Source organism: Rhinopithecus bieti, unplaced genomic scaffold, assembly GCF_001698545.2.
Source record: "Rhinopithecus bieti isolate Rb0 unplaced genomic scaffold, ASM169854v2 scaffold_26131, whole genome shotgun sequence".
Classification (NCBI taxonomy): Eukaryota; Metazoa; Chordata; class Mammalia; order Primates; family Cercopithecidae; genus Rhinopithecus; species Rhinopithecus bieti.
This window is the reverse complement of record NW_016812390.1, coordinates 1927492-1949774: the sequence shown is the minus strand read 5'-3', so window position 1 is coordinate 1949774 and position 22283 is coordinate 1927492. Positions and strand designations below refer to the sequence as shown.

Below are 22283 nucleotides of genomic sequence, written 5' to 3'. Positions count from 1 at the left end.
AAACTACATTTCCCAGAAAGCTTTGCAGTGCGCAGGCGCATCAATGAGGTACTGCAATGTCCCTGACTCGTTTCCAGGTCTCGCCGCGCGCATGCGCAGAAACACTGGGCACACGGGGCGTTAACTGCAGTAAGTCCGTCCTGGTCTTGGAGTCCACGCGGATTTTCGAAGCTGCGGCTGGCAAGAGGCCGCTGGACTCCGCGCTCCAGTCGTCAGCCCACTTCCTAGCTGAACAGCGCGAGGCGGCGGCAGCGAGCCGGGTCCCACCATGGCCGCGAATGTGAGTGTCCCCTGGCCAGCTGGGCCACACCCAGGCTTCTCCATCGCCCTGGGGCTCTTCCCCGGGGGCCTCTGGGTCCGTTTCGCCGTCTGGAGCTCCTCTCTGCGGCTGGGCCCGCATCTCCCTCTGCGCGCCGTGTTGGTGCCTTCGCGAGCTCATCCCTCTGTTAATCTCTCGACCCGTCCAGGCTTCTTTTGTCCGTGTTCTTTGGTCCGCCTAGTCCTCGGCGTTCGTGCGGAGGCGGACTCGGAGGTGTTGCTCCCGCACTACGATCTGCTTGTACGCCTCTCCGCGGCTCCTCCTTGATTCCCAGTTCCCTCCTGTATGTTGGGGCCCTGAAACCGTCCCAAGGTTGCGCATTATGAGAGCTGGACGGGAGCTCAGAGAGGGGGCCATTCCCTTGGGAGGGAGGAAGACGACCCAGCCCAAGTGGAGCTGTCCAGCAATGGACGGACAGGGCTGTCCTGGCGGGCAGAGAGCTCCCCGCTCTAGGGAGGCTGTGTAAACCGAGGCTGTGATGCTGCAAAAAGCTTAGGCTGGGCTGGGAGCGAAGGAGTTAGGGGGAGAGGGAGCATTTCTCTACTGTCAGGGCCCCTCCTCCTCCTAGCAAGGATTTGGTTGGAGAAGGCCTGGCCGAGGGCTGTTCCTTCAAGGCCTCTTCTCCCTGCAACTAGCCTTTCTCGGGAAACTATTTAAGCCCAACATTCATTCAGCACACCAAGCAGCGCCTCCTACCAGGGCGCTGGGCGTGGGAGAAGCTGGTGACTCACTTCTCCCCTCCTCTGTGAAAGTGCTTCTAGGGCCCGCTTAGGAACCCAGCCAGCCCCAGACACACCCTCCCTCCTGCTTTGGTAGAGTGTCCTAGCAGCTCTCCCCTTGCCTGTCACACCCTATTTCCAGACGCTGCCTCTGTCCCCAAACGTCCTCTCTGCCTCCCACACCCCTTGAGAGGCCAGGGTGTGCATCACCCACAGCCCTAGTACACTCTGTCTCGGATTAGTATCATCTACACTCCCAGGACACTTTGGGCCCACAGGAGGGTTAGAAGCTTTGAATGGTGTACCTAGAAAGGCCTCAGAGGTATTGCGAGAGACTCAGGCTCGGCCAGGAGAGAGGGCAGTCAGGAGACCAGCCTGTTTGTAGTATGTGGACTCTGTCTGCTCCCATCACCACCACCACCATATTTTACAGATGGTGAACTTCCCCAGCAGGGGAAGGCACCTGCCCAAACTCTTGTGGCCGGCTTGGCATGCTGTGACACGGGAACATGCTGCAAAGGGCAGGCTTTGGAGTTAGGGAGACCTGGGGGCAATCCAGATTCTTCCACCCAGTAGCTGTGTGGCTTTCATCTCTCCAGGTTTATGTAGCCTCATGGATCAGTTACTGTGACATTTAAGGGAGACTGCTTAGCACAGTGCCTGGTGTGTCGTAGGTACTTAATACTTGAAAACTAGCCTGTCATTGCAGAGGGGAGCACAGATGGTCCCAGTGAATAGAGATCATCTTGGGTACATTGAGACCTGGCCCCTCACCAAGGAACATACATGCATTTGAGTATCCTCTGCTGCCAAGCATTTGTTGATTCATCCAGTAGCTGGGTACACATTTACAGCAGCCACTAGGCTGGTTGAGGAAGAAGATAGTGGGATGGAGTAGGGAGGCAACAGAATTCTCAATCAGTATAGCAGCAGCAGTACCTATGGTGAAGGTACTATTCCCTTCTCCACTTTATAAGTGAGTAAACAGAATCAGAGAGGTAGAGCAATTTACCTAGGCTTCACAGCAAGTGATTGGTGAACCTGGGCATCGAACCCAGTTCTGTCCATTTCCAGGGCTTATGTGTCAGCCTCTGTTCCCACCACTCATTGCTCATTTCTTCTGAGTCCTGAGTGCTGGGACTGGGAGGGGATGTGTCACTGGGGATGTCTGTGTGTGTGTGTGTGTGTGTTTATATAATGTGTGTATACATGTAATATATATGTATATATAAATATGTGTGTATATATAGATCCTTTATGATCCTCCATGTTTACTGGGAATTTTGGTTCAGAATATGGGCTGGGTATGTCATGTCACTGCCTACCTCACCCCTCCCCTAGCCTGAGGGGCACCCTCCTGTACCTCTCTTCCTTCCCTCCAAGGCCGTCTTTGAGCCCCTTATCTTGATGCTGGCTGAGGGGAGGCCCAAGAGGAAGCCACGCCTCCTTTTCCTGTTGCTGCCTGCAACTGGCACCCAACATTCAACTCACATTGTAGCCCAAGAGATGGGGAGCACAGACTGGAATAATAGGAGAGTAGTCTCCAGTCTGCCCAGATTTGAATCCTAACTCTTCCTCCTCTTAGAAGCTGTGTGATCTGGGAAGATGACTTATCCCCAAGCCCGATTTTCTTATCATTGAAATGGGGTCGTTATGGCATCCAGCTCTTTGGGCTTCCTGTGGGCTGGCCTGTGATAGACCGGTGTGTTTGCTATTGTCATCATTATGATGGTCACCTGCCTGCCTGTGGTGATTTCCTCCCCTAATGTTTCCAAATGGTATGGAAAGTCAAGACGACTTCTGGATTCATGGACATCTGGTCACTGGAGGCCTTGGCTGGTGATATTCAAAGACAATCAGAACGTGACATCAGCTTTGTCCAAGCAGAGACTCTGACTCAAATCACTCCTCTGGCCCCCAGTGCCAGGATAGGGCACTGTCTTAGCTGGGCCCCACTTTATATCTTTGTGATTTTTGTCAGCTCACCCCAGCCTGGTGCCAGCCCAGTATCAGTTGTAGAGAAATCGGGTAACATTCCCACTAGCTAACATGTGTATAGTGCTTACCAAGCCCTCGGCCCTGAGCCCCCCAATAACTATGTTCTTTGCTTCTCACCACAACCCTATGTACAGAGGAAATGGAAAGCACAAAGTGGTGAAATTGCTTTTGCCCAAGACCCTGTAGCTGGTATGTGGCAAAGCATAGATTCAAACCCAGTTCTTCTGGCTCCAGAATCCTGCCCTAGACGATGATGCTTTTGATCAGCAGTGGATGCACCCCAAATCATGCCTGTGTTATTGACCAAAGCCTGATCCACTCACCCTTGAGTTTGAGGCCCACTGTGAACCTGCCCAGAAATGCCTAGCTCCAAGCCCTTTCTTCCTCCATCCCTCCCACAACCCAGCCAAACCAGATAGGCAGCTGCTCCCCCAGGACCACTTCCTACTTCCTTATCACTGCTGACATGGTTCTCCCTTTAGGGATGCTCTTCCCCTAAGGTCTGTCTCTAAGATTCCACTCAAATGCCCCCTCCTCCAGGGAGCCTGCCTTGATACCCCAGCTGGAAGGGGTCACTCCTTGAGCACTGAGTCCACCCCTCTCACAGGACACTCTGTATTGACCTTCTAGTATTGTTTATGGTTGTGACGTCACTGCCCTAAGACTGTCTACTTCTGACCCCACAAGGGCTAGCACTGCCCTCAGAAAGCTCAGCCACTGTTTGCTGAATTTAATTAAAAATACCTCTCTAATAACCTCTTAGTAAAATAGCTTAGCAGTTTCATAAACACACATCTTCTCTGTGAGCCAGCAGTTGTACTCCTAGGTATATTCCTACGGGAGATGAAAGCACACGTCTGCATAAAGGTTCATGTATGAATGTTCACAGCAGCGTTATTCATAATAGCCAAAACCTGGAAGCTGCCAAGATACCCATCCACTGACGAATGATTCAGCACATGGTGGTATAGTCATAAATGGAATACTACTCAGCCCTGAAAAGGAACAAACTCCTGATAAACACCACAACGTGGATGAATTGCAAAAGCAGTGCTCTGAGTCCAAGAAGCTGGGCAGAAAGGAGTTGGTGCCCTGATTCCATTTTTCTCAAGTTCTAGAAGAAATAAAACTAATCTACAGTGGGAGAAATTCAAATTCAGATTCTCCCCATCCCTACCAGTTACCTCTGGTTGGTGGAGAGGGGGAGAGTTGGCAGGAAAGGGGCACAAAGAAACTTTTTGGGGTGATGGAAATATTTTGTACCTAGCCAAACTGCACATTGAGTATCTGTGTGTTTTACCACATACGGTTAAAACTAAAAAAAAAAAAAAAAAAACAGTATAAATAAATAGCAAATTTCATTTATTTTTAAAAAACTAATTTTCCTTCTGTGACTATGTTGCTTTTTCTTCAGTATTCCAGTACCAGTACCCGGAGAGAACATGTCAAAGTTACAACCGGCTCCCAGCCAGGCTTCCTGGAGCGGCTGAGTGAGACCTCGGGTGGGATGGTCGTGGGGCTCATGACCTTCCTGCTCTCCTTCTACCTAATTTTCACCAATGAGGTAAAATGTCTGGGGTCTTCCTGTGTAGAGTGAGAGTCCCCACCATGTCAGAGAGCAAAGGTTATGAACCCAGAGGCTGGATTTGGTAATAAAGGGCCTAGATTTTACAAAAGAGAAAGAAGGATACTGAGTTAATCACAGTTCTTTGCATTGTGATGCATCCCACAGCTGATGTGAGCAGGAAGGGGAGTAGATCAGTTCACACACCTGAAAATCCAGGGCTTAGCACCTGCCTCAGGCATAGTTGGATCCAGGTGTTCATGCTGGGTCACCAGGAGTCTCCATTTCTTCATCTTTAGCCTATTTTTCTCTATTATGGTGTATTTCTTGGGCAGGCACTTCCTCTGTGATGGCAAATGTGGCCCCAGCAACTGGCTTACATCCAACCACTTAGCCCAGGGAAGAGAAAAACCATTTGTTTATCTTCCTTCCTTTCCTTCCCTTCCCTCCCTTCTTTCCCTTCCCTCCCTTCCCTCCCTTCCTCCGTTCCTTCCTTCCTTCCTCTTTTTTCTTTTCTTTTCTTTTCTTTCTTTCTTTCTCTTTCTTTTTCTTTCTTTCTTTTTTCTTTCTTTCTCGCTCTCTCTGTCTCTGTCTCGCTTTCTTTTTTTCCTTTTTTTTTAATAAGACCTCATGATGCAACAGCATATTTCTAAATCAATTTAACAACAGTTACAGGGCAATCTCTCAGTGTCCTGGCTTGGCTGTCAGTCCTCTGAATCAGTCTCCGTGGCCAGGGGTCACTCACATGTTCTGATTGGCAAGGTCTGGGTCACATGATTTGAACAGGGGTTCAGATCTACCTAGGTAAACCACATGGACTGAGTAGGGAAGAGGAGAGCCAGGCATGGTGGCTCAGGCCTGTAACCCCAGCACTTTGGGAGGCCAAGGAGGGAGGATCGCTTGAGGCCAGAAGTTCAAAAGCAACCTGGGCAACATAGCAAGACCCCATCTCTACAAAAAATTTAAACATAAAAATAAAATTAAGAAAAAGAAGGCAGAGAAAAATGGGGAGAAAGAGACAGGCAGGCAGAAACATCAGCTGTTCCCACCACTGGGGCAGTGCTAAGACTGGTGGGGGCTAGTGGGAACCAGTGGGGCAGTGGGAAGAAGTCTGCCTGAGAAAGCAGGAATCTGAATTCCAGTCCTTACTCTCCACTTGCCAGACCTCACTTTTCCAACTGTACAGTGGGGAGATGGGTCTCAGTGCTCCCCAAGGCCCCATCCTACCCTGATACTTTGCAACAAGCACAGTCATGTTGAGCCGCCCGAGTTGTTGAAATCCCCACTCCCCTTTGCTCCCAGGGCCGTGCATTGAAGACAGCAACCTCGTTGGCTGAAGGGCTCTCGCTTGTGGTGTCCCCTGACAGCATCCACAGTGTGGCGCCAGAGAATGAAGGAAGGCTGGTGCACATCATTGGCGCCCTGCGGACATCCAAGGTAGGCTTGGCAGGGGATGCTGACCTGCCAGTGGCTCGGGGCTTATCCTGGATGTTGTCTGGCTGAGGCTTTGAAAGCATGGGCCTTGGAGATGGTCACACATGGGTGTGATTCCCGACTCCACCGCTCAGCAGCTGTGTGGACTTGTCTATCCTGAGTCTCAGTGTCTTCATGTATAAAATGGGGATGGTAATAGTAACAAGCTTGTGGCCAGCCTTGAGGATTTGGTGAGATGAGATAACTAACATCTTGATACAGTGGCTGGCACTCAAGGAGTTGCTCTCATGATTGTGATGACTGTGTGTGACCAGTGCAAGGCCACAAAACTACCCTGGGCACCAGAGCTTTCGTGTTACTTGAACACCCTGTACGCTGTTGGCACCATGCCATTGGGCCATGCAGCCCAGGCCTGTGCTGTGAGAGTCACGGGCGCTATGTGTGAAGAACTTGGGACAGGCAGTGTCCTTGATCCTCCCCTGCAAAGCAGCCTAGGGCTCTCCACCCTTGTCCCCTTCTCTATTTCTTCCTCTTCCAGTCCAGCTTCCCCTCAGCCAGGCTTTCTGGGCTGACATGAATCTTATCTTTTATTTTTTTGGTTTCCTTGATTCTGTTTGAAGCTTTTGTCTGATCCAAACTATGGGGTTCATCTTCCGGCTGTGAAACTACGGAGGCACGTGGAGATGTACCAGTGGGTAGAAACTGAGGAGTCCAGGTGAGGCACCAGGGGCTGAAAACTCTGTTGGGGTAAAGGATGAGTGAGGTGTAGGTGTCAGGATAACATGCAGATACCTTTCATTTTGATGCCTTTGAAATGTAAGGATAACATCTTCCTATCAGAAAAGTGTGAAATTATCCCCAAATTAATAGCCAGTGATTTGAAAGTGGCAAAAATCCAGTGAAGAGTGGCCCCAAGAGGAAAGGGGGATCGAGTCACTCCCACATCTGGGAAGTTCCAGAGATGCACAGGCTTGAAGCATGACTTGGAGCAGGCGTGAAACACTGTCATTGGGATCAGCATGTCACCCCCGAGACCCCACTGCATCTCTGTGTGTTCTGCCTTCCCATCAGCTGTGTTGGTCCCATCTTCTCTCCACTTACAACTTATCATTTCTGACAGGAGTCCCGGGGCAGGTTCTCATTGACCAGGGCTGGGGTCACCTGGAGCTGGGGGTGGGTTCAGCCCCACCTGAATCACATGGACTGTGACCAATGGGTGGGGAGGTGACGGGAGGAGCAGAAGGGCAGCTTCAGGAGGCCCCTGCAGGGCTGTCCCAGAGCACAGGGTGCAACCAGATCTCTGAGCCCAAAGGGCAGGGCTGGGCCCCTTGGTGTAAGGCCAGTGGGGGTAGATTTCAGCTCAGGATGGGAACGCGCTTTCCTCCAGGCAGCGCCTTCGAGGGCGGGAGCTGGCTGGCTGTCAGGAGTGAGTGCCCTATCTTGGGGCTGATGTAGAGAAGGCATCTGCTCCAATCTGGGGAGTCTGCATCTGGTAACCCTGAGGTTGCTTCTGGCTCAGATGCTTAGAGGTTAGACTGTCCAGGGCGACGAGGCTAACCCCCATGGCTGCCTTGCTTTCCCTGCAGGGAGTACACTGAGGATGGGCAGGTGAAGAAGGAGACGAGGTACTCCTACAGTGAGTACTGGGCCCCTCACGTGGTCTCTACCCATGGTGGGGGCCCACAGCAGTGGCTGGACAGCAGGGCTGTGGGTTGGGCCATGAGAAGGATTCAGCACCAGGCATCAGAATCCCTGGGTGCCAGTCTTCAGAGTCCTGCTCTCCCAGCCATCCAGTGAGGCTCCCTGACCCACCCCTTTGGCTGGGAGATAGGAGGAACTGGGCTGGTGGGTATCAGCCACGTGCCACTCCTACCCAGGCTCTGAGTTGATTCCTCTCCCCGAGCAGACACTGAATGGAGGTCAGAAATCATCAACAGCAAAAACTTCGACCGAGAGATTGGCCACAAAAACCCCAGGTGAGAGCCAGGCCCCAAGCCTGACTGCAGCCTTGTCTACACTGACAGGTCTCTAGCCTCAGTTTCTTTATCTGAATAACGGGATTGAGTTAATCCTGCTCCATGGGTTGAAAATGTGGGACATGGTTTTGAGACCAAGCCCTGTATTGGGCACCAGGAACACAGAGACCCGTCTCCCCTGACCCCCAACGAGCTCCCCACAAACAAGTCACAAATGAAAGGCCTACACTAAGCATCTAAGGGGATGTGCACACGGGGACAGGCAAGCATTTTGTTCATGGTTTGCCATGGGTGGGAGGACAATTAGGACAGGCTTTCCAGAGGCAGCAGCATTTGTTGAGGCTTCTCAGGATTTCAGCAGAGGGAGGTTAGCTCCATGGCATGCCAGTGGTGAGGGCGGCATAACACTTGTGTGTGGCTAGAGAGCAGGCCTTGTTCAGCAATGGTCTGGGCTGTGCCAGTAAGATGGTCAGGGGATGGAATGCTCTGGGAGGGGCTAGTGAGGGGTGTAAAGTCCATGCAAGATATATCTGACAGCGGTGGGTGGGGCAGGACAGGCTGGCAGGGGTCTAGGCAGGAGGGTAGGAAGCTCCAGGGAACAGGAGACAGAGTGAGGGCACTCAGCCCGGGGGAGGGGGCACAGGGGCCCTGGGGTGGACAAGAAAAGATGTCTGCTGTGCCTGGGCTAATCTGGACTTGCAGGAACCCCCAGGTGGGGACCCTGCCCAGCACAAACAACCCAAAGGGACCCAGGCAGCTCCCACACTGGTGCCCATCTCTTGACAGCTTCCTCTCTCCCACAGTGCCATGGCAGTGGAGTCATTCACGGCAACAGCCCCCTTTGTCCAAATTGGCAGGTTTTTCCTCTCGCCAGGTAAGTCTCAGACCTCTCCAGAGGAGCTTGTGCCAGAAGCACAAGGCCCCTCCCACGGCCGGAGCTCACAGCACTCAGCCTTCAGATGGCTAAAGGCACAGGATCAGTCTAAACCTTTCCCACCACTATGCTTTGGGCGGCCAGGGGAAGGCGAATCCCCAGGGAGCAAGGGCTGATGTAGAAACCCCCACCCCACTCTATCCTACCAGGTTCCTCTGAAACCTGGGTTGTTCCAGAGAATGACTCAGGCGTGCATCCTCACCCTGCTGCGTACCGGTGTCTGCCTGCCTTCCTCACGCAGTCTCCTTCCTCAAGCAGACTCTGGCTAGTAGTAGACATGGGGCAGCTCAGTGCTCTCAGCCTAGGCCTCCCCCTCTGAGTCCCACCTGTGCCAGGAAGGCACTAGCTCATCACAGGCACCCCCCATTGACTCCAAAGAGAAGCTTGCAAGGGACAAGGTGGCACCATGGGCCGGAGTAACCCTGGGGCTCTGTTCCTGGGCCTGACCCGTGAAGGTGGGAGAAGATACCAAGGGCCCAGATAGCTGTGGGGAGGCTGGGGGATCCTGAGCCTGGCCTGGCCGCCTTCTGTCTGCTTTGTTGCTGGATGGTGCCTGCTGTGCCAGCTGGGCCTGCCCTCAAGTAGCTCTCAACCCAGGAGGCAAGTCAGGCTTGGACATGGATGGCTGTAACCTTGATGGAAGGGAAAAGGGCTAAGGCCACTCCCAGTGCTGTGGTCACTCTGACTTGGTGGGAGAGGGCACAGGGAAAGCTTCCTGGAGGAGATGGTCTAACCCAGGGGAAGCCGTGGACGAGACAGATTCGAAAGAGGCACCGGAGGCGGGAGCCACGTGTGCAGGCTTCAAGGGCGCGGGGGAAGGGGGTCAGGCCAGGGACTTTGCAGATTGAGGTTTTCACCTAGTCCACTGGGTTTCTAACCACTCTGGTCCCCCAGGCCTCATCGACAAAGTCGACAACTTCAAGCCCCTGAGCCTGTCTAAGCTGGAGGACCCTCACGTGGACATCATTCGCCGTGGAGACTTTTTCTACCACAGCGAAAATCCCAAGTATCCGGAGGTACGTGGGGAGGCTTGGGCTTTCCAAATAGGAGGGTCGGGGCCCTAGGATCAGGTTCCTGCACCAGGCAGATTCAGTTCAGTTGCATGCACAGCTGCACTTGGCCAAGTGCAGCTGGAGTGGGAGAGGCCTTCTGGGTGACAGCACAGCCTGGGCACGGGTGTGGAGGTGGGAGAAGAGCCTGAGGGACGTGGCCGAGGCATCCTGGACCTGGGCCCGGGTCAGCTACTCCCTGCCTTACTCTCCCTGCTTCTCTTCCACCCCCAGGTGGGAGACTTGCGCATCTCCTTTTCCTATGCCGGACTGAGCGGCGATGACCCTGACCTGGGCCCGGCTCACATGGTAACCTGGCTTCCCAGGGGCAGACACTAAGTCAGAGCCTCACGACTGCCCCGGACAAAGGCAGCTTTGTCAATGTCAGGAGCACTTGGACTCCGTTTCCCCTGGGGAAAGCACACGCTCGCACGCACTCTCAGCCAGGCATGCTTCTGAGCAGTTTCAGAGCTCCATGTCCCCACAGCCATCCATGGACCCCATTTTAAGAAGGGCAGCTCCAAAGGGGTCTCACAGTCGCGCCTTATGACAGGTGTTCCAGTCACATGCAGACCCTCTCCTCAAGCCCGTTTTGATCCGTCAGTAATTAGTTTTGCGTTCCTGGCCTGTGTGCAGTCCCGCCCCAGCCCCTGCTCTGCCCACAGCCCAAGGTACTGCCTGGAGCTTTGAATGCAGCAGCTCAGCCAGAGCTGCAGGGGCTGATGCACCCCAGGTGGACATATAGAGAGAGAAGCCCCAGGGTCTCTGTGCTCTCACTTCCCTGGCTGGCACCCAGTCCCGGGAGGGTTGGCCATGGCTCTTGGGGGCGTGTCTCCTGCTGGTCACCCCTCGGCTCTAACGCCAAGTCCTCTGTCCAGGTCACTGTGATTGCCCGACAGCGGGGTGACCAGCTAGTCCCATTCTCCACCAAGTCTGGGGATACCTTACTGCTCCTGCACCATGGGGACTTCTCCGCAGAGGTGAGTGCTGTGCCCCACTCGTAAGGTGGGGGAACAAGCATGTCCTTCCTTCCTTCTAGTGGTTATTTAATAAGATCACACTACCAGGGGTCATAGCCAGTGAATGAGGCAAGAAGAAGAAATAGCGGAATTTTGAGTATCCCTCATCAAAGTGTTTGACCAGGAGTGTTTCAGATTCCAGATTTTTTTGGATTTGCAGATATTTGTATATACATAATGAGATCTTTTGGGGATGAGATCCAAGTCTAAACACAGAATCTATTTATGTTTCATGTATACTTTGTACACATCGCCTGAAGGTGATTTTATACAATGCAACCCGTCACATATGGTCAAGTGTGGGATTTCCACTTGTGGTGTCATTTTGGTATTCAGAAAGTTTTGGATTTTGGAGCATTTCAGCGTTTGGGTTTTTGGACTGGGGATGCTGAGTCTGTCATGAACCCTCAGTGTGCAGGACTGTGCTAGGCACTAAACTCACTCTGCCTCACAGACTGTCCAGTAGAGGAGTGAGAGTGACAGAAGCTCGTAAGTACTGATGCATTGTGCCGAGTGTTGGAAAGAGAACAGGTGCTCTGATACCAGTGGACATCAGAATAGGACATCCATTTCTACAGTGATCAAGCAGGGCCTCTGACAAGTGAGTTTTGCTGACGAGAAGGGGTTAACCCTGGAAGAATTAGTGGTCAGTCAGTAGTTCCAGCAAGAACAGCCCAGTCCGGGCACAAAAGGGTTCACCTTTTCAGGGGGCACCCAGAGTGCCGTGGCCACAGCCCAGAGCAGGGAGAGGGAGTGGGTGGGGGGGCTCCACCATGGTCTGTGTCCTTCCAGAACATCAGGAGGGCAGGGAAGGGTTTTGGGCCTCAGCTACCTGAGTATCCCTCTCCCATTGTATTTACACTGGGAGGGCTATATCTCCCCCGGGTCCCAAGGAGAAGGGGTGCCAAGATGTGCTGATTAGTTCAGTTCTATGCCTTAAAAGTTAGCCTGTCTTCTCTAGGCAGGCAATCCTTCTTTGCAGCAGAAAAATCGAGTCTTTAGTTTTTCTGTTGTTGATGAACACAGATATCCCTGGTGGGGCACTCTATACCTGCCTTAACCAGGACTGCTGGAGTTTTCATGCCAGAAGGGTGAGAAAGGGGCAAGGCAGCAGCCAGGCATCAGGGGTTAGCTGTGACCTTTTGTTCCTGTTATTAGATCGTCAGCAGCCATCTGTCCCCTTAACCTCCAGCCCGTGGTGGTGCTTGGGCCTCACCCACTCCTGCTACGTGGCCAGGGCTAGGTTGTGGTCAGGCTGTTGCCCAGGAGCCCAGTTACCAACCTCAGGGTAGGGCTGCCACCTCCCAGCCTAAAAGGCCATGAGTCACCCTTCACCAGCAGCTGAGGGTCCCCAGCGAGTTTCTAAAATTAGGAGGCCCAGTCCAGGCCTTGCTCTCTCTCCCAGGGCTGAGGCCCAGCTCACAGAGCCACCCCTCCAGAGAGGAGTGGATAGGGCCCATGGCTTAGGTAATGCCCCAGAAAGGAAGGCCTTGCAGTACAGATGTTCAGGCGGCCTCCTCACCCCCGGGACCTCCTGCTGCTTAGCATCCCAAAGCCCTGTCTTCCCCCAGCCTGGACCCCACCCCCACACAAGGTCTGGGGTCTCTGCCAAGTGGAAGAAAAGGCCCAGAGCCAGGCAGACAGCTCAGGACAAAAATCAGGATGCCCCGATTCCAGTCCCAGGGGCAGGAGAGTACAGCTGCCCAAGCAGGCACACTGCAGACGGCCCTGGCGCTGCCTCCCACCTGCTACAGGACCTTGAGCTGGTGCTGATCTCTCAGCCTGTTTCCTCATTCGTGAAGGGGAAAATGTTTAAGTACTATTAGTAATAGTCACATCATCCCTAACTGGTTTGGTTGTTGAGGATTATTCATTCATTCAGAAAGTTTTCATTGAACACCAGGTACTTCACAGACATGCTCCCTGCTCTTGGAAATGTAGGGTTTAGTTAACTGCTTGAGGTGAGACCTTGGGCACATGACTTATGTGCCCTCTCAGAGCCTGTTTCCTCATCTGTAAATTGGAGGTAAGTATTCCTACCTCACTGAGTGAATCTGAGAATTAAATAATACTTGTAAAACGCTTCGGACAGTATCAAATAAGGATCAGTGTGACCTGTTTTTGTTATGGACTCAGAGAGGGCCTGATTCAGATTAGAGGGTCAAGGAAAGCCCTCTGAAGAAGTGGGGTTTGAGCAAAGCTGGAAGACTATGTAGGAAGCTGGTCAGGCATGACTGCAGGCAATCGCTGTAGGCAGAGCAAACCTATGCACAGATAGAGGCGAGAGGACACTCGACCTGGACTGGGGACAGCAGCCAGCAGGGTCAGGGCACCAGCAGCAGGGTTGGTGTTGGGGGGATGTGGCAGGGCTCTGGCAGGTGGCTGTGTGGAGAACATGGAGTGGGGTGATAGAAGCAGGGCCAGTGAGGCTCCTGCAGGCAGACGGTGGCGAGAGACTCGGGAATATGTGGCCTGGACTGGATAGGGTGGTAGGGGAGGAGCGGGCCATGTCTTTCCCCTAGATGTGAGTGTGTGGGTAGGTGTGCCATGTGCTGAGATGGAGAAGGCGCCAGTGTCAGCGCTGGACAGGCCGAGATGTCAAGTGGAAATGTTGAGGAGGTGGTGGGAGCCGCAGGTTTGTGAGGCCCAGGAGAGGGCCAGAGCTCCAGCTTTAAATTGGAGGGTCACAGCGTATGGAGGCCAAGGAAGCAGATGGGATGTCCAGGGAGAGAGTATGGACTGAAGCAGCTAAAGAATTGCAGCGTCTAACAGGAAGAGGGGCAGCGACAGCGATGGAGCCTGAGAAGGCGGGTGCGGTGTCCCAGGCCATGTGCAGAGGGTCCGCAATTAAACAGATCACACACATAGCACAGAGCATGCTGCCCAGCAGGCACGCTCAGACCTGCTCAGGGGTGGTGGGGAGGGTCCCGCTTCTTCCAGGTGAGACCGTGGGCTGAGGGCTCCAAGTGCTGGCAGCCTCTGATCTGAGGAGGGCCCGTACCTTCCACAGAGATCTCATGCCTTGCCCTGTGCTCTGCCAGATGGGCAGAATGACTTAGCCCTATAGGAGGCTTGCCCCACCTCCCTCTGGCCTGTTTGGAAATGGCCAACAGCTCCCGAGTTGGTCCAGCCCCCTCAGCACCTGCCCTGCTGACTGGGTACACCGCTGGCCCTCAGCATCCTGACCTGCCCCACCTTGTCCTGCAGGAGGTGTTTCATAGAGAACTAAGGAGCAACTCCATGAAGACCTGGGGCCTGCGGGCAGCTGGCTGGATGGCCATGTTCATGGGCCTCAACCTTATGACACGGATCCTCTACACCCTGGGTAGGTGTCAGGGTGGGTCACTGCCCTCCCTCCTGCACCCCCACGGGCCTCCTGTTGCATCATCTCAGCCCTTCCAGCCTGATGGGATGGCCCCTGCGCAGAGACCAAGTATTTGGCTCATCTCTGTGTCCCCGCTCCATAGCCTTGGGATGAGGGAGCAGAGGCAGGCAGGCTGAGGGCAGGAGCTGCCAGGGGCGAGGCTGGGTGGGGTTGACTCTGGGGCACTGGTCTCACTCCACAGCCTGAAGGTTCTTCCATCCACTGGCTTGCTCATTTGCTCATTCCTTTGATCCACAATTGAATACCACATGGGAGCCTGCCAGACCTGCATTTGAAATCTGTCACGTCCAAGCTCTGGATGCTTGACCATTCCCTTCCCACCTCAGCTTCAGTCACCTCACCCCTCACATGCAGAGTTTTATGAAATGTGGCAAATAGGAAACACCTAAAACTATCATTCTTCCTTCCTCACTCCAAAACCTGGGCTAGATTTGGGCAGTCAGCAAGTCCGGAGCATGAAGGAGAGTTCTGGGCCGCTCCTTGGCCTGAGGTTGGCACCAGCGAGCTCAGGAGTCCTGTGGCCCAGCGTGTTCGGGATCTGAGTGCCCAGGGTGACTAAGTACGTTCTGGGCCCAGGAGGATGGGGTTCCTCAGAGGACTCTCCATCCAAGCCTTTCCCTGGTGTGTGTCCCTTCCAGTCACATGTTTGGGTCACGCCTTTTCTGGGTGCCAACAGAAACCTCTTTCCCACTCAAGATGCACAAGTCAGAAGAGGTCTGGCTGCACATCTCGGGCTGTCTGAGCTGGGGGGACCACCTCCTTTGTTTACAGTTCGGAAAACAGGCTCGGGAAGTGAAGGACTCTCCTTGAGCCTTTCTTTGGACAGCTGAATTGTGCTCAGAAAGACCAGTGACATGGTGGGCACATTAGGGAGACATCAGCATTTAAACGGAATCCTCTTTCTTGCCTGTGTGACCTTGGGCAGACCAGTTCCCTTCTGGAGCCTTGGTTTCCTCGTGTCTGTCTCAGTGGCCCTTCTTTGGATCTCTGACGTCTGTGATCCCAATTCACTCTATGTCTGGAATGAGCCAGACTCAGGACAGACTTAGAGCGTGGAGGGACCCCCAGGGTGGGTGGGGTGAGTCGGGAGTGCAGCAGGGAAGCACACACTCCCCCATGTGTTTGATAAATACTGACTGCCATGTGTAAGACTCCACAGCAAGGGAGACAGACAAGGATTAGAGCAGTGGCTCAGAGCCCAGGCTCTGGGCCCAGACAGTCTTGAGTTCAAATCCTGGTTCTGGCACTTTCTAACAGGAGGACTTGGGGTGAGTTTCTTAATTCCCTGAGCCTCAGTGACCCTGTGGGTAAAATGGAGTTAAGAAGAGTACCTACCTTACGGGGTGGGCATGAGCGCTTCATGAGATGGTGCACATGGTATCTAACACATAGGCAACATTCAGAAACATGAACTTGGCTTATAAGGGCTGAGTAGCAGTGCTGTATGGAACAGACCAGGATGAGGCCAGGTGGTGGCTTCCAGGGTGTGCTGCAGGCATGGGGCACCAGGGGTTGCTCTGCAAACCCAGTGATTCCAGACCACTGGTGGCCTGGGAACTGAGCGAAGATTCCCTGAGTGGACATCAGCTATGGAATGCCAACCTGGAGAGGTCATATGAGGCAAGAATAGGGTAATTCCTTACTAATTTAGCTGCATTCTGGGCTTTCTCCTATTGGATCAATAGTCTGTGAGATTCTTGAGGAGAGGCCAATGCTTAGGCTAATTTATTTCCTCTAGTACCTGCCAGTTCAGTGCTGGGCACATAAATAATCAGTAACATCCTGCTGCATGAATGAACCAACACCTCTAGGAATGGCTGAGAGGCCCAAATAGGCACTTACAGGAGGCTCCATCCACAGCCTCTTGTATAAGTGTGCAGGACCCAGGGTATTTCCAGCATTACAGGCAAATGTATTTATACTGGCCTCAGACTACTCTCCACATATAGTATTAACGTTTACAAAGCACTGCCACGTCCTCTCCCCTGGAGCAGGGTAGAGTGGATGGCTCAATGTGCCCAGCCACGCAGCTCATAGCAGAGGCTCCTGTGCTCCCTTAGCTCTCAGAACGAGGCTCCTTGCCTTCCACCCCACTGACCCTCTCCCCTCCTCACGCATGTAGCAACAGGTGCCCATCCTCACCTAGGGACAGGAGCGATCTGCTGAGCTGTTGAGGTGTAGAGCGGGTGGCACCTCATCACCTTTCTCCTTTCCACAGTGGACTGGTTTCCTGTCTTTCGAGACCTGGTCAATATTGGCCTGAAAGCCTTTGCCTTCTGCATGGCCACCTCGCTGACCCTGCTGACCGTGGCGGCTGGCTGGCTCTTCTACCGGCCCCTATGGGCCCTCCTCATTGCCGGCCTTGCGCTGGTGCCCATCATTGTTGCTCGGACACGGGTGCCGGCCAAAAAGTTGGAGTGAAAAGACCCTGGCACCCATCCGACACCTGCGTGAGCCCTAGGATCCAGGTCGTCCCTCACCTCTGACCCAGCTCCATGCCAGAGCAGGAGCTCCTGTTGGTTTTGGACTCTGCACCCTCTCTCCTCTTCAGGGGCCAGACTTGGCAGCATGAGCGCTGGGTTGGTGTTCACCAGCTCATGTCTTCCCCACACCTCTTCTTGCCAGTAAGCAGCTTTGGTGGTCAGCAGCAGCTCACGAATGGCCACCTGACAGCTTCTCCTGCTGTTCCTTCCTCTCTCTTGGACTGAGTGCGTACAGCCGGCCACTCAGCCCACTGACACCTGACGACGCAGACACGCTGTATGGAGGCCTGCTGATAAAGGGCTCAGCCTTGCCGCGTGCTGCTTCTCATGACTGCACACAAGTGCCAGACTTTGCCGCCACCACCACCAAGCACTTCTGTGATCCTGAAGGGCGGCCGTTAGTCATTACTGCTGAGTCCTGGGTCACCAGCAGACACACTGGGCATGGACCCCGCAAAGCAGGCACACCCAGAACAGTCTGTGGCTGGAACCTGGTTTGGTGTTTAAAAGAGAAGAAACACTGAAGATGTCGTGAGGAGAAAAGCTGGACGTACGTTGGGCTTCACACTTATCTTATGGCTTGGTAGAATCTTTGTAGTGTGTGGGATGTCTGAAGGCCCTATTTAAGGTTTTCTTCATTACTTTGCTGCTTTGTATGTACTTTTCTACCCCAAGAGGAAGTTTTCTGAAATAAGATTTAAAAACAACAACAAAAAAACACTTGAATGATTAATATTTCAGACTGTTACAGGAAACACTCTTTAGTCTGTCAATTGAATTCAGAGCACCGAAAGGTGTTAAATTGGGTATGTGGTTTGACTGATAAAAAGTTACCTCTCAGTATTCTGTGTCACTGAGAAGCTTTACAACGGATGCTTTTGAAACAAGTATTAGCAAAAGGATTTGTTTTCACTCTGGGAGGAGAGGGTGGAGAAAGCACCTACTTTCATCCTCTGGCATCAGAAACTCCCCTATGCACTTGAAGATGGTTTAAAAGATTAAAGAAAAGATTTAGAGAAAAGGTTGGAAGCTTTATACTAAATGGGCACCTTCATGGTGACCCCCAGTCAACCACAATCAAGAACTGAGGCCTGAGGCTTGCTGTACAGTGCCCATGCCTGCCTGGCTGCTTTCACCCGGGAGTGCTTTCGACGTGGGCACCTGGGCCTCCTATGGCTGCTTCTGACTGGTTCTTTCATGTGTTGTGTCCATAGCTTTAGTCCTCCTAAATAAGATCCACCCACACCTAAGTCACAAAATTTCTGAGTTCCCCAACTACTCTCACACCCTTTTAAAGTATGTTGTAACCAAGATGCCTTAAATGATTCTTTGTATACCCTTTCTGTCATATTCAGAAACCGTTTTGTGCCTGCTGGGAGTAATTCCTTTAGCAACTAAGTATCTGGTAGCTGAATAAGGGGTCAGAACTTCTGAAACCAGTGATCTGTAATCATTTCTACTGGCCTGGGGTGCCTGTGCTATAAATGAGTTTCTTCACAAGAAAAACACAGCCAGCCCAAGATGACTTATCTGGGTTTAGGATACAGTAGTATTCACTAACTGCTTATTACGTGAGCAGTATTACATGAGCAATTTCATCGAATCTCCAAACTCTTAAAGGATGCTTTTGGAAAACACGCAGTATACTTAGATGATGACTAAATGCAAAATCTTTGGGCTTTGGTTTAATTTTTTTCTAATAAGGATTTTAAATTACTGCCAACTTCAAAAGTGTTCTTAAAGAGAAAATAATGTTAAGAAAATTTGAAAGCTTTGGAAGACCAAATTTGTAATATCATTGTATTTTGGTTAAAATTGTGAAATAAATTTCTAAATATCTTCTGGTGTGGGATTTTGACAAACATCCTGTTTTTAGTTTCAGGGGTTTTTTTTTTGGCATTCTTTCTGAAATTTCTATAAAGAATTCAGCCATAGGATTTATTGAGAACTGAATTTTGTGGAAATTGGAGCTTTTAGTGGTTAAAATAATTTTTTTTTAAGGGCAACTCAGTATCTCTAGCACTCAGAAGCCTTCCATACTGAAGCCCACTTTGTTTTGGCTTGATTTAAAATGAATGACTCAGGCTTCATCCATCTTCAGAATGTGCTAGAAGAAGTGGAAGGGGCAGCAGTGTGCTCCACTGCCAAAGGCATCCTGAGTTGGCATGCAGACCTGCGTTCTGAGCCAAAGATTGCTACATACTGGCTGTGATGTTGGGCAAATCAAAGATCTGAGTCTGTTCCCTCAACAATACAATGGGAACAACACTTGTCCACCTCACAAGGTTGTTGTGAGGGCCAAATGAGACAAAGCCAATAGAATACCTGACACATGCGGCATTCATTTTTCCTTCATTTTGCTTCCTGTTCTGAAGGAAGGCTGCTAACTGCCCACTCTGATGCTAGCAGTTTGAGTGCTTTATTTTTTACAAGCAGGTGAGTGGTAACTTTCCCAAACCTACTCTTCTGTTTCTCAGAACCTACTATTTCATTTCCATAATGCCTCCTAGTAGCTGACATATGCCTGAAGTTATTTCTGCAGAGACATGGCAATGCCATCATCCACAACTCCAGAAAGACAAGCGTGGTGGTGCATGCCTGTGGTCCCAGCTACTCAGGAGGCTGAGGTGAGAGGATTGCTTGAGGCCTGGAGGGGGAGGCTGCAGTCAGCTGAGATCACACCAGTGCATTCCAGCCTGCGCAACACAGTGGAACCCTATCTCAAAAAATAATTTAAAAAAAAATAACAGAAAACAAGTTGCCTCTAGGAGGGCTGAGCTCTGGTGAGGAAGTCTGAGACTAGTTTCCATAGCAACCCCAGTCTGTTTCTCAACAAGAGGTTCCAGCCAGCCTCTTGCCACATATGAGTCATAAACCAAGTGTTTTGTTTGTTTCCCTTGGATAAAAGTGACTCAGATTTTTAATGGCTCCTCTCAAGATCTCTTCACTAAACACAGAAAAATCCCATATGTAATGAATTCCCAGCCTACATGAAAACAAAATAGAATCTTTCATGCTGTCTCAACATGTGAACAAACTGCTCTGTTACCTGGGTGTTCTTACTGATGCCAATCTGAAAGAAGCTGGGCACAGGCAGTGGTGTGTGGGTGCCTGCAGTCCTGAGGAGCTGGGACTGTTTCCCGAACAATGCCTTTCCACCACACACGGTGGTTGTGAGGGCCAGCTGAGGTAAAACCTTCAGGAGGACCACTCAAGCCCAGGAGTCCAGCCTGGGCAACACAGTAAGACCCTGTCTTAAAAAAAAAAAATCTGAAAGAAAATATAGAGCCAAATCTTTAGATAAACGCTTTATTTTTTTCTCAAAATGTTATAAAAGTTATTTCTCCTTAGTACAGAGAGCTTTATACATTTTATCTAGTAATGAATAGAATCTAGTTTAACACTGATCTATTGTACTAACATTTCCTTAATTTTCAATTCGTATTTTTCCTTTTCTTTCCTGATTTTAGCTCTTTTTGTAGGCTTCTGCCACTGCAAATGTTACTTGGAAAACTAGATCCCAGCAATTCCATAATCTGAGATGACCTGTATTTCTCTGCTCTCTCCCTTACTGCAAAGAGGCAGCAAGGGCAGCATTAGTAAGCCTGACTCAGGGGAAGGTAAGCGGCCTGCAGATAAAGGGTCCTAGGTCCGCAACCAAGGCGAGTGAACTTGTCGGACAGATGAAGACTCTAACTGGAAGAAAGGATCAGCACGTTCATGGATGCACCACCATCCAGAAATCTCCCGGTGGCTTCCATACATAAACTGATGTTTCCAAAGATGGAAAGAACAGGTCTAGGAGGCAGGAGAGTATCTCCCAGCAAAGTGTTCTGTAGCTCAAAGAGTGAGTGGGCTTTGGTAGCAAAAAGCTTTAAAGACTTCACCCTGGGTGGATCTGACAAGGGCTGGGGCCAGGCGGGACCTGCAGCACCTCCTCAGCTTGACCTCCTCTCCCCTGGCCCTGCCTTGTGCATGCTGCCTCAGTTTGCCTTCTCAGTGAGAAGCCCCCACCACCGGGGGCTGGGCATGCCCGGAGCAGGTGTGGGGCCTGTAGCGGGGCAGCAGCAAGTGGTGGGCGCCCCTGTAGTGGGTGCTCAGCTCACAGCTTCTCAAATGGGAACAGGTGGGAAGCTGCTGCCTTCTTTTCCCTTTTGGTTTTCCTGGGCCCACTCTTCAGCTTCTGCTTTTCTTCATCTTCTCGGTTTTGAGGCCAGGAGGCAGCCAGTATCCTGGCTGCTTCTGCTTGAGAGCTGGTCCCCTCCTCTTCATCAGAAGAGAGTCCACCTCCTGCATCTGTGTGGGGAGCTGCTGCCTCACTCTAGTCAGGTGGCAGTGGTGGGAGGACACAGGCCAGGGTCAGTAATCAGCTACCAGGAAGCCCCATGAAGAGGCAGCAAGTTCCCAGCCTGCCCTAAACTCTGTAACTGGGAGGACGAGGGCATGGGACGGGGCGGGAAGAGAGCCCAGACCCTTCTTACTGAGCCTTCCCTAGCCTGGGGTGCATCGAAGCAGACACCAGAGCACCTGCTATAAGCTGAGTGCTGGGGAACACAAGGATGATGGCCGGGCAGGAAGCTGCCCTCTAGGAGCACACCACCGCATCTGGGGATGCCTGTGATCCGTGCTTTGCATTTGCTACCTCATTTCTGGACGAAAGCACATGATGTTTTGAACGGGCCAGATGCACAATTCAGCCCTCGGAGCCCTAAGATCTGAGGCGGCACTCTCTGCCAGCTGGGAAGGCTGGGGAAGGTTTAGATGGAGAAGGTGGCAAGGAGCTGGTCAGAACATAAAACCAGATGAAGGGCTTTTTCTCCACCAGAGGAACTGGAATGAGGAGCGTGACAAAAAATGCTTAAAGGCAAACAGGCAGCACAGAGGGTTGCAGAGGGAACAAAACATGCCAGAGCAGTTTCTGCTGTGTCTGACACAGCACTGACTACACCATGTAACTGGGCCAAGGGTCTGTCTGCCTCAGGAAGGGGCCCCCTTGAGGGCTACATGTCAAATTCACACTTGTATCCAAGCCTGGCCTGGGACATGACAGGTGCTGTGAGAGGTACTGGGCAGGCCACTGCAGGCCTGCAGGATGGTCACAGGCACCGGGAACACTGGAAGGCGGAAGGGTGCCCCAAATGCAGGACACTTGCCTCTCCCTATGTGTTCAGCACCAAATCAGACCCATGGCAACACTCATGCGGACAGTAGAAACGGGGACACTAGGACAGGGCTTGGGGCAGAAGAGCCAGCTGAGGCCTCACTCCAGGGACACCTCTCCCAACAAGGTAAAAACAAGGGGCCTTGGAGACAGAGGACGGAGGTGTCCTAACACAAAGCTATCCCTGACTTGATGCTGGGGCAGAATCTGGGCCAGGCCTTTCTGAGCTGCATCTCTAGGAA

At 52.0% G+C, this 22283-nt stretch overlaps 2 protein-coding genes across 3 annotated transcripts in view; one reads left to right on the top strand and one right to left on the bottom strand.

Moving 5' to 3' along the window:
* The first annotated feature begins 21 nt into the window (after window positions 1–21).
* On the top strand, window positions 22–18716 carry TMEM43 (transmembrane protein 43). Its single transcript, XM_017896236.1, has 12 exons — window positions 22–280; window positions 4451–4600; window positions 5903–6037; window positions 6655–6749; window positions 7621–7670; window positions 7941–8010; window positions 8814–8884; window positions 9839–9960; window positions 10228–10302; window positions 10872–10973; window positions 14220–14337; window positions 16616–18716. The coding sequence occupies exons 1-12, from the start codon at window positions 269–271 to the stop codon at window positions 16816–16818; spliced, it is 1203 nt and encodes a 400-aa protein (XP_017751725.1). The 5' UTR covers window positions 22–268; the 3' UTR covers window positions 16819–18716.
* Window positions 18717–20175: 1459 nt separating this feature from the next.
* The window catches only part of XPC (XPC complex subunit, DNA damage recognition and repair factor), a 33164-nt gene continuing 31056 nt past the window's right edge, over window positions 20176–22283 (bottom strand). For both annotated transcript variants that reach the window (XM_017896252.1, XM_017896253.1), the window contains one exon: window positions 20176–21201. In XM_017896252.1, the coding sequence (XP_017751741.1) occupies window positions 20983–21201 (219 nt within the window). In that variant the 3' untranslated portion in view covers window positions 20176–20982. The remainder of the gene's footprint in view (window positions 21202–22283) is intronic.

Excerpts from the sequence above, each read along its gene's own strand:
- TMEM43 (XM_017896236.1), top strand. Across the intron at positions 8,011-8,813 it reads ATTGGCCACAAAAACCCCAG|TGCCATGGCAGTGGAGTCAT; the intron begins GTGAGAGCCAGG and ends TCTCTCCCACAG. Across the intron at positions 10,303-10,871 it reads ACCTGGGCCCGGCTCACATG|GTCACTGTGATTGCCCGACA; the intron begins GTAACCTGGCTT and ends TCCTCTGTCCAG.